General features: G+C 35.6%; 1 protein-coding gene across 1 annotated transcript; it reads right to left on the bottom strand.

Moving 5' to 3' along the window:
- Nucleotides 1-2,520: 2,520 nt before the first annotated feature.
- Nucleotides 2,521-3,774, bottom strand: LOC120293643 (protein ACCELERATED CELL DEATH 6-like). Its single transcript, XM_039313345.1, has 2 exons — nt 3,469-3,774; nt 2,521-3,141 (listed from the first exon to the last, which is right to left on the bottom strand). The coding sequence occupies exons 1-2, from the start codon at nt 3,772-3,774 to the stop codon at nt 2,521-2,523; spliced, it is 927 nt and encodes a 308-aa protein (XP_039169279.1).
- Nucleotides 3,775-14,610: the final 10,836 nt, after the last annotated feature.

Genomic DNA, 14,610 nt, shown 5'->3' with positions numbered 1-14,610 from the left:
CGGCGATCGGCGAAAGAAAAAGAAAGAAAATAAGAAGAAGAAAATAAGAAGAAGAAAATAAGAAGAAAAAGAAGAAGAAATACAAAAGTGTTTCTAAGATTTGTTTCAGTAAGAAACACAAAATTTGTGTTTCTTATTTGTTTCTTTTGTTCTTGGGAACAAAAGAACAAAAAAGCAGAAACGCACCCAAGCGTTTGTTTCCTTTTTGTTCAGGCAAAAAAGAAAAGTGTTTAAAAACAAAAAAACATAAACAAACACACCCTTACTTGCTCTACGAGAGTTCAAGTGTGTTATTTCCATACCTTCAAACTTTATTTAGTTTGTGGCTCCCTTTCTATGGTAATTTGTTGGCACAAAAGACTGTGATTATGCTAAAGTTTTATCCTACATATATGATATATAGTATTTTCCTTTGTTAATTACCTTAACAATATTTTGGGTATTTTGTAAATTTTAGATGTAGGTTTGAGATAGCCAAAAGGATTCCTAAGATGTCTTTAAAGTTGTATAGCATACTCAAAGTCGATATCGACTATTTGGTTTCTCAATCAAGTAGAGACTAAGAACGACGGATGATTTCGGAAAAAATGATTGTTCAACCATAAGAGGATCAATTTTGCCATTCATCAATCTCTAAATTATTTAGGTTGCAACAACAGGCACCAAAAGTTTTAAATAAATAACCAAAACCGATTTCTCAATTCAAAACTTCTGTATTTAAATCCTAAGGATAAAATCATTACATTAGCTTGACATTACCAAATTTTAAATAGCATCATCCATGACATCAAAAGGGGAATTATAAAAAAGTCATAAATCTATTAAATTGTGTTAATTCAGTTATAATTCTTTGCTATTTTTGTTGATGTGTCCTAAACCTTTTATATTTGTGACAATTAAGTCCATCCGATGGTTTTGGCTTGCCAATATTAACATGGACACCAACCATCTTATGTGACTCTTCCGGTGCCGACGTTGAATTTATTTAATAATACTTTCAATTTTTTTATTTACCCCTTTTTCTTTCTTTCTTTTTTCTCTTCCTTTCATCTTAATCCTCTAGCCAATGAGTTTGGCCCCAGCTGTTGGTGAGGGTGAGTCTTACCTAGCTATGGTAAGGCTCATCCTTGCCGTCCTTGCAAGGTCAAGCCTTAGCATACTTAGGTGAGACTCGAACTTGCTAATCTCGCCTCCGGTTGGTCACCAAGATGAAGATAAAGGGAAGAAGAAAAAAAGAAAAAGAAAAATAAATAATTCGAAAAATATTAAAATATTATTAAAAATTGTCTACGTTAGCATTGGCCAACCAAAATTAACTTGATGGACTGAATTGATATAAATGCAAAAATTTAAGACTCAATTTACGAAACGAAAATTTTAGAGGATTAAATTAATTCAATTGTAATAGGTTTAAGATAATTTTGGTAATTCTTCCCATCAAAGTATAATATTTACTAAATTAGGATGTAATCAATCCAAATCCAAGAACTAGGAAGAGTCATCTATGAGTTAGCAAATGAGGTTCTTAGTGAATTTGTGGTTTTCTTTGTATCCTAGAGGAAAAGTGAAAAATAGATCATAAATTTTGATTTAATATGTAATGTTATTTTTGGACTTTAAATTCAATCAATGTGATCACTTAACTATTTAGTAAATGCTCAGTTTAGTCCCTAAATTTTTAATTTATTCAATATAATCTTTCAACTTTTTATAACAAAGTCAAATCAGTCCTATTTACAAGTTTTATAATTACATTGTGCCCGTATTTTATAATATCCTTTCAATTTAATCCTTTACCTAAATCAACCAAAAAAATGCTATTTTCTATTACCTTTTTAACTTTTCAGTTTTTACAAATACTTCTATAGTTCAAATTCTTGTGTTTATATTAGTCTAAATGTTGTTCCTAACCTTTTACATATTTAAAATTTTCAAGTTATGTGTTTCGTATATTCTTAATTATATTTTAGTTAACTATGCATACTAGAAAATTAAAATAGCAAAAATATCAACTAATGTACAGGTTCTACTTTCCTTTTAAAGAGATTACTGAATATACTTAAATATAATTATGATAATATCTATAAAGACCAATAAGGTAAAAAAGCAACAAAAGCCATGTTTTGTTTATTTAGGAAATAAAAGGATAGCAACACTATAATTATCATAACTTTTGACATTTTATGGAAATTGAGGAACATCTTAAGCATTTAAGAACAATTCAAGGATCACATAAAATAAATTAAAAATATAATGATAACATTGCACATTGACCAAAATTTAAAGACTATTTTATATCATTTTCTTTATCATAGAAGTGATTTTATTTAACATAGGAGCAACATAATGGGGGGCAAATAACACTTTAAGAAAATTAATCACGCGCCTCAAATCTTGAGATTTCATCCCCGACATCTGTTAATGGTGCTGGAACAGTGGCTTCAATAGACCGGTGCCTGGGAAATGGTACTCAAGCGGCTTAATGTCTGGCTTTTCAAACTGAGCTGGTCGTATGGGCCTTCATTCGGCCACACTTCTTGAAATTAATATACCAGCTCTAATGATGTAGTCCGCGAAGAGCCGGACAAAGCGAGAATTGTACCCAAGTGGAAAGAACAAGGCAAGGTAAAGACTCAAGATAACGGAGAGGGCAATGGTTCCGATGGCCCAGATGACAATGGCAATCCAATTGCGTTTGCTTATGGTCACATAGACCCCCGCCATGAAGGCCACTCCCATTGTCAAAAGAGCTATGAGCAGCAGTGTCCTTGCCCTTTTAAGGGCATAAAGCATCGCAACCGAATCACTTATCTGTGTCCATAGAAGGATTACAGCTGAAATTATCGAGCTGTACATGGCTATGGTATTGCTGATCACAAAGATGTCATATATGGGTTTGTTCAACAGTGTAGCAATTCCTGCATCTGGTTCAGAGTTATTATATCCTCCAGGAACAGAAAAGCCAGCGGCAAATGTAATAGTGGCAACAAGCGTTGCCACAACCATACGGGTGTTGGCCTCAGTTTTTAGTCTATCTGAAGACTCTAGACCTCTCGCCAAGCCTTGGCTTTTTGTTTGGCAAAATCCTTCGTCTTTGCTTCTACGTGCTCCAGCTGAGACTAAGATAATTCCTGTTAAGCTCTGGTCAAGCATTATAGAGAAAAGGACTGTTATTATCTTTATAATTGGACTAGCAATCAAAGATTTGGAATTCAAAACCTGAAATCTTCTCAATTTATGCACAAACTTCTCGATGCCATCTTTTCTGAGCATACTGTAGAAACTTAATTGCACTTGGTAACTTCTGGGGAGTTCCAAGAGTCAAAACAAACTCTAATTCCATTCGTCTCCCCCAAAATAAAGTAGCTAAAATAACAGTAAAAAATAAAAGTAGAAAACTTGTTAATCCAATTTGTCAAGACCATCACCTCACGAAGTGAGCATCGATTTTTCCAGTTGGTCGTCTACAATGTCGAGAGCCGTCAAGTTGTCATTGTTTACAAGCTTTAGATCAACTCTGTTGTCCCGGGAGAGAGAAAGCAGAACCTCGGGTTGCCAGTTTAATGTAGCTATATGTAGAGGCGTATTTCCTTCCCTGTCTTTGGCATTTATAAGCTTCTCAAACTTAGGATCTCCGAGTATGTACTTTACCACTGAGACCCTTCCATACTTTGCCGCAAGGTGAAGTATATTTCGTCGTTTATTTAAAGTAAGCAACTCTTCTGGATCTGGCCAATTTTGAAGCAGCTCCTTGGTTGTTTCAAGATGACCCATCTTACACGCGATGTGGATTGGAAGATGGCCTTTTTGTTACCCACATAGGTACTCCAAGTGAACTCTTGGACCAAGAAGTTGACTCCTCGACATAATTCTCGTATGCTGCTAGATGGAGGGAGTATCATCTCCTGCACCTCTTAAATCAAATAGCTGTTTCTTCCGCTCCAACATTCTTCTGAGCATATCTATATCATTTGAGAATAGGAAATGAATGAATTTGTGTCATGCTCATGATCAGGGTCCGCTAACTTTACCCTTAAACAATTTTATTTACTTGAAATAAACAAAAATGCAAATTTTCATCGATCACATAGTTAAAAGCTGAACTTTGCTGGATAATTTCTGGATAGGTAATGGAGAATGATAGTGACATTCATTTCCAAGTAGTCTACCCCATTGGCGTAATCAAGGGGAGCGATGACATGAGTCTCCTCCTGTTTCAGGAAATGTACTTGGACAAAAATATAATTAGTGCATTATCGACAATGGCATAATACTATGAGTATCGACTACTGAAGTATTAAATTGATGGCATTCTTCAAGTGGTAAGTCTTGCCTGGACCCCATATCCAAACATATCGTATCTGCCTTCTCTGGGCTAAAATTTATAGGAAATTCTGAAAAATCGATATGGGCTCAGGAAAGGTTAAACTATTTTAGCAAAAGAACAAAAAATTTGAGTTCAGCTGCTTTATGAATGAGACTCACAGATTCAATTGCCCGTATGAATTAAAGGAGACACAAGTGAGAACCACAACGACAATCACTGACCTAATCTTTTGTGCTTCACGGCTTTGTGAACTGGTGACAGGCCTAGCATCCCGGACATAAGGTCTTCATTCCCATCCACGTTCAACAATAGCTCAAGAATCTCCAATTTCCCTGTCTCAACTGCCAAGTACAGAGGGCACCTGCTTTCGGAGTTCTTCCGAAACACCGATCTTGAGCCATGCCTCAGGAGCAGACGGGTCATATTCGAGTCACGTTTCTTCACAGCCTCATGCAGCGCCGTGTTCCCCACACCATTCTGCACGTCCGCATACATGTTGCAGCGGAGGAGCAGCTCGGCCGTCTGGATCTTGCCAGCTCTTGCCGCGATGTGGAGCGGGTTGTCCCCTAGGTGGTTCAGGTTGAAGGTGGGACACCTGTCAGGTCCAACCTCGAGGAGAGCTCTGAGGATGTCGGGGTTCTCAATACCTGCAGCAATGTGAAGCAACGAGTTTCTAGAAGGGCCCCGTATTATGACGATGTTGGACAAAGAGACCCCTCTTCAGCTGAATATTTTTCAAGGGCACTGATGAAATCGTCTACTTTGCCGTCTTTCATGGCGGCATGCAGCAGCGGATACACATGATATCTGAATTCTACTTGGCGGTGTGGTCCGTTAACCAACTCTAGTTCTCAATCTGGCCCTTCTGTGCTCCCAGACTTCATCATCATTGATACGTATGCCTACGTGAATGGGAAGCATCTTTGGGCTCTGGAATTCGAATGAGGTCTCCCACAAATTTAGACGATAGTCTGGTTGAACTCTCATGCAGGGTCTCCTCCCCAATATATATTGCACAGCGAACAGTGTTCGCGCCACCCTCTCTAGCTGTCACTGCACATCATGTGACCAACAGCAATTTTGGGAAAAAAGCTGTTGCAGGCGAAAACATCGGCGACAGAATTCATTCTTAAACATTGTCCTTCATTCTTATTAAGAAAATCGTCCGTACAGACTATTTTAAGCAACTGATTCCTTAAAACCGTTCGTGCTGCAAAATCGCACAAGACGTTAATCTGAACTTCAGAAGATTTTGTAAAAGGAATCTGATTCTGATTCAACCACAAAATGATCAAATTATCGAGTCCCACGTTTTTCAAATTAAGATGGATTTGCGAAAATGTGTGTGAAAGGCCTGTCAACTCCTTATATGGAGTTCTGAGATGAAAATTAACGGCAAGGTATGTACTGCTTGAAGATTAACAAATCAACAAAACTACTCGGCTAGTAGTGCGAAACTGAGATTTGAAAATGAAACTGGAATTTATATTGGAACTTGGAAATCACAACCTGCTAGAATCTAATACTCGAAACATGGATATTATATTCACAGGACAATTAGCGAAACGAAAAGTGGAAAGCATAAAATTAAATTTAAAACTAAAATATTGTCAATTAGAAGGAAAGTCAGACGGAAGTTTGGGAATGTTCTGGCATTGTTGAGAGGGTCATCTTTTTCCTCTGTTTCGAGCATTCAAAGATATTGAAGCTCTGCGATGCTTTTCTCCTTTTCCCATTAATATCTTCACGTTCTCAATAGTTGTTTATATAGCATCACATGAGCACAAAATCAACATCGCTTGATCTCGAAATATATTGGTTCTTCTTCTAATGCAACGTTACATTGACACCATATCAACGTCACTTGTTCCCGAAAAATAGTGGCACATTTTTGGAAGCAGAACTATTCATTTCATTCTGGCACAAATTACATGGAATGATGACATTGGAATGTTCACTCAACTTTCATTTAGTACAAAATGTGAGAATGTGAGGCATGCTATGTATGGTTCATTTTCACATACACACATCCAAAAGTTATAACCGAATTTTTATCTCAGTTCCATTCATTTCATGGAAAATGTGATGATTTTGGAAAATGTTTTTAGGGAGTTATTTTCTTGGAAAATATGAAAATATTTTCTGATATATTACTAAAACCTTAAAATGAATTGAAAGATATTTTCCGTTATTTGGTATTGAAAATCAAATTTAATTTTCGTTCGTGCTTTCATTTTAATAATTTTTTCATTTTTCCTTTTATTTTTATTTTCTTTTTTTGTAAATCAATTTTTTCATTATTTTTAATTTTCTTTTTTCTTTTTTGATTTGATTTGATTTTTTTTTCCTTTCCTTTCTTCTTTAGCTAGTCGTTGGCCAAGGCAATAGTTGATGACCAGCCATAGGCAAGCTTAAGCCTTGCCTTCCCGGGCAAGGCTTGAGCTTGCTCGATTCTAGTGAGCTGAACCAAGTTGAATCGAGGCACCCTCGGCAATGCTCTACCTTGTCAAAGCTAGTGAGGTCAAGCTCGAGCCTCACCGGAGGTTAGGAGGATGTCCCACACGTCGTGACAAGCACCAAAGATGAAGGATGGATGAAGTTGAATCCGAAGAAGTCAAGGAGATAGACGAAGGAGGCAATTAGGGAGATGATGGCAGTGACCTCCGGGAGGGTGACGATGTGGAGGGCGATGGAGCTGCAAATCTCATTGCACCGCCAGAGGAGGAGGTAGTACGTGATGGAGGAGAAGAGCATGAAGAAGATAGCGTTCATGAGGTATAGAGGTAGCTGCAATGTGTCCGATGCCTTCAGCGATGAAGGCTTGCAACGATCGATGGCTAAAGCCGACAACCGAAGTATCTTCTGTTAGACAATACATATAATTATTTAATGCGGAAATTCATCATAAAACAGTGATCTTTGATCTTCACAAATAGATGAAAACATACCTTTATCCATAGTCGTTGTGGAAAATGAACTTGAATCAAATGAAGAAATCCGATTTCTCTCCCTTAACCTATTCTTTAATATATTCTATCGATGGATGAGAGAATATCAATTCTTTTCTATTATTATTGTTCATCGTAGGCGGAGAGGATGAGACTCTATTTATATGTTCTTTCAATAGGTGCCTTCCATCAAAGCGCATTTTCAATTTTCATGAAAGTCATACCTCTTTGTTTTATTAGAGTCGTAACTTCTCATAACCAATATTTATTTATTTTATAGCATTTCAACAATTATTAAACCATATTAAATCATATCATGTGGGCCACAATAATTCTAAAATTCTCCCACTTGGCCCATATGATTTTCCTTTCATGGTTTAATAAAGACTGTAATGTGTACAACAACATTATGCTATAAAATTTTCATTAAATTGGTAAACACATAATAATCACAATTAAGTAAAGAAAAATAATGCGAGTCATAGCGGTTGTATGTCATTAATCGACATAGTCCCTTCTATGCACTACAATTATAGCACTTTACTTAACATGATCCATAAATGATAAGCACAGTAATAGTCCAATTATAATGTCTCTTTAGAAACTATCCTGTTTAACATTCATCTATTTTCCATAATGTATACTAAATAGAAAATAGGAAATATCAGAAACACGTAAATAAAGTCAAAGTGTCAAATACATAAACTTAATACAATCATAATACAAACATTAATGACGTCCAATAATGTCCATATTTTCAACATGCTCATTAATGTTTTGGGCGCAATCCTTTTGTTAAGGAATCTACTATCATAAGATTGGTGCTAATGTGCTCAATTAACACTCTTTGTTTCTAAACTTCTTCTTTAACAGACAAGTATTTGATCTCCATATGCTTAGTGCCCTTTAAATACTTATTGTTCTTAGAGAAGAAAACTACTGCAAAGTTATCATAATAAATTTTCAGCAGCTTGGCAATACCTCGATAATCACAAGCTCAGAAATAAAATTCCGCAGCCATAATCCATGAATAGTGGCCTCAAAGCATGCCACAAATTTAGCTTCCATAGTGGATGCAGCAATAAGCTACTTCGCACTCTTCCATGAAATTTCCCATTTAACCAGAAGAAACAAGTAACCAAACGTTGATTTTTGTATTGGCACATCCGGTTTAGTCTGAATCTGAATATCCAATTACCTCGAGATGATTGGATCTTTTATAAGTGAGCATATGATTCGTCGTTCCTTGCAAATATCTAAGAACTTTCTTTGCAGCTTTCCAATGATCCATTCTAGGATTACTTTGATACTGCCCCAGCATTCCGACAGCAAAGCGATGTCGTTGCGGTGTGGTTTGTGCATACATTAAACTCCCACAACAGATGCATAAGGAATATTTTTCATGTGTTCTTGTTCCAATTCACTTTTGAACATTGCATAAGGCTAAATTGTCACCTTTCTGAATTTGAACTATTCCTACTGAACATTTACTCATATTAAATCTCTCTAAAATTTTCTCAACATAGGCTTTCTGAGACAATCCTAATAATCCTTATGATCTATCACATAATATTTCTATTCCTATCACATACGTTGCCTCTCCCATATCCTTCATTTCAAAATTCTTAGAGAGAAACTTCTTGGTTTCATGTAACAAACGAAGATCATTAGCAGCAAGCAGAATATCATCAACATACAAAACTAGAAAAATAAACTTGCTCCCACTAATCTTCATATATATACACCGATCAACGGTGTTTTCCTTAAATCCAAATGAAGTTACGGTATCATTAAACTTAAGATACCATTGTCGGGAAGCTTGTTTAAATCTATATATTGACTTCTTTAATTTACATACCATGTGTTTCTTTCCTTTAACGTAAAGCCTTCGTGTTTGTCCATATAAACTTCTTCTAAATTCCCATTAAGAAAGTCGGTTTTGACATCCATTTGGTGTAACTCCAAGTCATAATGAGCCACCAAAGCCATAATAATTCTAAGTTAGTCATTCTTAGAAATTGGTGAAAATGTCTTTTTATAGTTAATGCCTTCTTTCTGCATAAAACCCTTTGCAACAAGTCTCTTTAGGTCGTTCAATATTGCCTTTTGAGTCGCTTGGTCTTAAAGACCCATTTACACCCGACATTTTACATCCTTTAGGCAATTCAACTATATCCTAAACTTGATTTTGATGCATGGATTTTAACTCTTCTTCCATGGCATTAAACCATTTATTAGAATTTTCACATTTCATGGTTTGAGAAAATGAATCTGGATCATTTTCAATTCTTAGGTCAATTTTTGACTATTGTAGATAAACCATGTAGTCATCGAAATAACTTACCTCCTTTCTTTTTGAGATCTCCTTAATGCTATTTCTTGTGACTCAGCTATTGGAGGTTCAATGTTGACATCTCCATTATGGAGTGTTTGTTCATTAATTTGTTGTTCTCGATTATTGTTAGGTTGTACTATAATATCAAGAACAACAACTTTAGAAGCTTTGGGTATAGGAACTTCTACCCTTACTTCTTGAATGCAAGCATCACGAACTCTTTCACTCTCACCGATGTCACTATTCTTAATGAACCTAACATTTCCAGATTCAACAATTCTTGTACTATGATTAGAACAATAAAATTTATACCCTTTGGATTCTCTGCATAACAAATGAAATAACCATTGGTTGTTCTTGAATCCAATTTCCTTTCATGTAGATTGTAAATTCTTACTTCTACTTGACAACCCCAAATATACTGGTGTCGTAAATTAGGTTTCCTTCCTGTTCACAGTTTAAAGGAGTCTTTGGAACTACCTTAGTAGGAACCCTGTTTAATAAATACATAAAAGTCTTTAAAGCATACATCCACAAAAATAAGGATAAAGATAAATGACTCATCATACTCCTAACCATTTCCATTAAAGTACGATTATGCCTTTCTGCTACACCATTTTGTTGTGGTGTACTTGACATTGTGTATTGAGCACAAATGCCATATCTTTCAAGAAACTTAGCAAATAGACCTGGATATTGTCGATTCATCATACTTTCCATAATATTTACCACTTCTATCCGATCTTATTATTTTCACATTTCTATGTAATTGTCTCTCAACTTCTTTAATAAACACTTCAAGTGCATTCACTGATTGAGACTTATCATGTAATAGATAAATGTAACCATAACGTGAAAAATCATTAATAAACGTGATGAAATAGCTTTCCTTACCAAAAGATAGAACATCGAAAGGATCACATATGCCAGTATGTATAATTTCAAGAAGCTCGTACTTCTTGTGGCACCTTTCTTAGTGTGCTTTGTTTATTTTCCTTTAATACAATCAATACACACTCCAAGGTCAATAAAATCCAAATTTGGAAGAATTTCATTCTTCACTAATCTTTGCATTATTTCCTGGATATATGACCCAAACGTTTATACCATAAGTAAGCAGAATTCTCATTTACTAAACTTCGTTTAGTGCCAACATTATGATACGAGGTCATTAATGTCTCAACAAAAGTATTATCAAGTCTAAATTTGTAGAGACCGTCACATAAAGTTACAGCTTCCAATAAGAGTATCACTCTTAAATAAACTGAAAGATTCAGAACCAAACTTACAATAAAATCCGCCATATTAAGTCTTGGCAAAGAAACTAAATTGTGAAAAATGTAGGCACATAAAGGGTTCGAAACAAATTCAAATAATGCCTAGTATCTAAGATCAAACGGTAAGTGCCAATGTCTTCAACTGGAGTTTTGTTTCTATTTCCCGTAATCACATAACTTTCATTTTGCTTTATAATTTGGATCGTAAGAAATCCCTGCATCGTATTTGACACATGAGTTGTGGCATGGTCAATCCATCAAATATTATGAGGAATTTCAGTAAAATTTGATTCAAAACATACTAAAACACAAGGCTTACCTTTCTTTTGAACTAAGCCTTACGTTTGAACAATCTTTCTTTCGTTGTCCAATTTTGTTGCAAAAATGACACTTAATAAGATTGTGTTCCTTCTGTGGATTTGAGAAGCCTTTGAAGAGTTATTTAGGACGTGTAATCCTTTCTTCTTGCTCCTTCCACCTTTTCTTTTGAAATTCCTTTGAACTTCTTGATGACTTAAGAGATGAACAAAATGAGCCTTTTGATTCTTTATCCTTATTTCCTCTTGAACTAGCATACTGGCCAATTCATTTACATTCCACTTATCATTTATAGTGTTGTAATTCATTTGAAATGACTCATATTGCTCATGAGGCAAGGAATTAAGTATAAACTGTACTAAAAGTACTCATCCACATTCATTCCTAAAGTCCTTAACTTTGCTGAGTTTATGTTCATGCATGGTACGTGAACCATCATATTTCATAGTGGTCAATGTGCTCATCAATGTACCAGCAAGTAACTTATCAGTTTGAGAACGCTCTTCCATAAATTTCATAAATTCCTTAGCATTATCATTCTTGGGAAGAGAAGTTTTTAAGTTGTTTGCAACTGTCATTCGCATGAACATTAAGCTCGATGCATTGATCTTTCCCAAGCTTTATGGAAAGACTTTTCATCATCGCTGCTTTTATAATAGCAGCTGGTTTCTCAACTTGAAGCACTAAATCAAGATCCAGGACATCTAAAAGAAACTAGACTTGTTCACTCAAATCAGGAAAATTCATCCCATTGACTAATGGAACAGACGAGGCATGCGAATGGAGTGAAACAGGTATAAATACTGCAAATGTGCAAGAAAATACTCATACATTAATGCATTGTGAATATCACTTAATCAAATTCAAACTAAACTACATATGCACATCATAGTTCTCCTTTGGGCAATCCTATGATATGCAAATATATATAAACCATAATGATGCTAATAACTTTTATTTGGTAATTGTAAATATATCTTATTAAAATTTATTTGCTATCTTTGGATATACAAACAAATTTAACAAGTCATATTAATTACCAACTATCATGTTCATGAATTATAAGAAAATAATTAACCTTTGGGTTAATCCCTAAGTTCTTATAATAAATAAACTTCAATATGCCCATAACTCCAATAATGATATGAAATATATCAATATATATAGCATCAATTAATCATGAGTAATTGAATAAAACAATTTACAATATCAAAATTCAAAAACGTTAAGGTTTGGCCACTTTGGTGACTAACAAACCATTCATAATATGAATTTTTAATATTGTAAAATACAAATATTTACCAAATTGCACACAAGGACAAAAACGTAATCAAAATAAGAGCAAAATCGTAAAATCATAATTTCATAAGCGCAAAACCATAAATTTAAAATCCAGGGGCCAAATGGTAAATAATAAATTAGCATAGGGGCAGAAAATAAAAAAATAAAATATAAAAAACAGCCCCTCGATCGTCAGCGCGTGCGGTGGCATCCTGCGCTGCGTGGCATCCACACGCGCAGTGGTTGAGCACACATGAGAGCGCGTGGTGCGTGGGTCCACCGCACCGCAGCTGCAGCACGCCCACACGCCTTCTTCCTTGCGCCCGTAATCGATTCTTTGTCGTTTTTCGCCGTTCCACCATGATTTCGCCGCTCGTTTCTTCTCCGGCAGCCCATCCCAATCACAAATAAATAATGGGTTTTGAAGAGCATGCCAGCACGGCCACATGGGTCCAAGTTTTGGTGAAAATGACCAAGAAATTGGCCTCAAATCAAACAAAAATTTCCCAAAATGCAAATCCTTAACCACCGCGACTTCCGCCTCTCAATTAGCCTTCGGTGAACACCAATATACTGGAAAAACTCATGACTAATGTTCCTTATGATAGTGCGACAGTGTGGATCTGAAATCAAGCGGTGGGTCGCCGGATTTTGCCCGGCACCGGTGAGTTTCTCACTTGGCCTCAAAAATCCGAATTCCACCATTTTTGTCCTTTCCATTCGGAATTTTTTTTTTTAATAGAACCATCCGAAAACATTTTCAACAATAACAACAGTACAAATAGGATCGTTCAACGAATCATCATACATAAATCATAATATTTCTATAAACGGAAAAATCATGAGATCATAAACCACGCTCTGATACCAAATGTTAGACAATACATATAATTCTTTAATGCGGAAATTCATCATAAAACAGTATTATTTGATCTTCATGATTTTCACAAATAGATGAAAACGTACATTTATCATAGCCGTTGTGAAAAACCGATGAACTTGAATCAAATGAAGAAATCCGATTTCTCTCCCTTAACCCACTATTCTTTAATATATTCTATCGATGGATGAGAGAATATCAATTCTTTCTGTTATTGTTGTTCATAGATAGGCGGAGAAAGAACGGACTCTATTTATACATTCTTTCGATAGGTGCCTTCCATCAAAGCGCATTTTCAACTTTCATAAAGTCATACCTCTTCGTTTTATTAGAGTCGTAACTTCTCATAACCAATATTTATTTATTTTATAGCATTTCAACAGTAATTAAACCATATTAAATCATGTCATGTGGGCCACAATAATTCTTACATCTTCCGCTCATGGTGGGTGCAGCAACAAGGATCGTAGCCTTGCGAGACTACGCTGCACAGACACTTTGGTTGTTGTTGGCGGACGTCCAACGCTATCACTAGCGGTGAGGTTGAAAGCGAAAGAGGGAGGAGATCGGCCTTCTAGTAACTTCTATTAAAAAAAAAGGAAAAAAAGAAAAGAAAAATAAAAAATGATTAAAATGAGTGCGCGGATGAGAATGTGCTTGGTTTGGATAGAAGAAAGAGGAAAATGCTTCCTTTGATTTATTTAATTTTTGTGAACAAACACCAAAAATTAGAAAATGTTTTTCTAAAAGTTCATTTCCTGCTAAACGAAGGGTTTGTGTGCCGACTAATCCACGTTTTTTGTGTGCCGACTAATCCACGTTTTCTCTTACTCTGGCTAGTTGACCTTGTCGATTCGGAATAACCTAACGGATCCTCATTTGTCCTTTTCCGGTAGACCAAAAAATTAGAAAAATGTTTTTCTAAAAGTTCATTTCCTGCTAAACGAAGGGTTTGTGTGCCGACTAATCCACGTTTTTGTGTGCCGACTAATCCACGTTTTCTCTTACTGGCTAGTTGACCTTGTCGATTCGGAATAACCTAACGGATCCTCATTTGTCCTTTTCCGGTAGACCTTAAAGTCTTTAGATCTGGTTCCTCATTGCTTCGGCGAATACTTCACGTGCTTGCATGTGCTGGCGCCCCAAGTCAAAATGCACCACAAAGTAATCGTTTTGCTTTAGTATACGGAATGCTTATCGAGAAAATTTTTGCCTTGATACAGTTTTGTCTTTCATAAAAATAT

The sequence above is a fragment of the Eucalyptus grandis genome, chromosome 5 (genome assembly GCF_016545825.1).
Source record: "Eucalyptus grandis isolate ANBG69807.140 chromosome 5, ASM1654582v1, whole genome shotgun sequence".
In the NCBI taxonomy this organism is placed as follows: Eukaryota; Viridiplantae; Streptophyta; class Magnoliopsida; order Myrtales; family Myrtaceae; genus Eucalyptus; species Eucalyptus grandis.
The sequence above is the reverse complement of the archived record's forward strand: the minus strand, read 5'-3'. Positions and strand labels throughout refer to the sequence as shown.

Bases quoted from the DNA above. Each gene is read 5' to 3' on its own strand.
- LOC120293643 (XM_039313345.1), bottom strand. From the start codon at position 3,774: ATGGGTCATCTTGAAACAACCAAGGAGCTGCTTCAAAATTGGCCAGAT. The intron at 3,142-3,468 runs GTAGACGACCAA...ATGCTTGACCAG, and splicing joins ACTTGACGGCTCTCGACATT to AGCTTAACAGGAATTATCTT.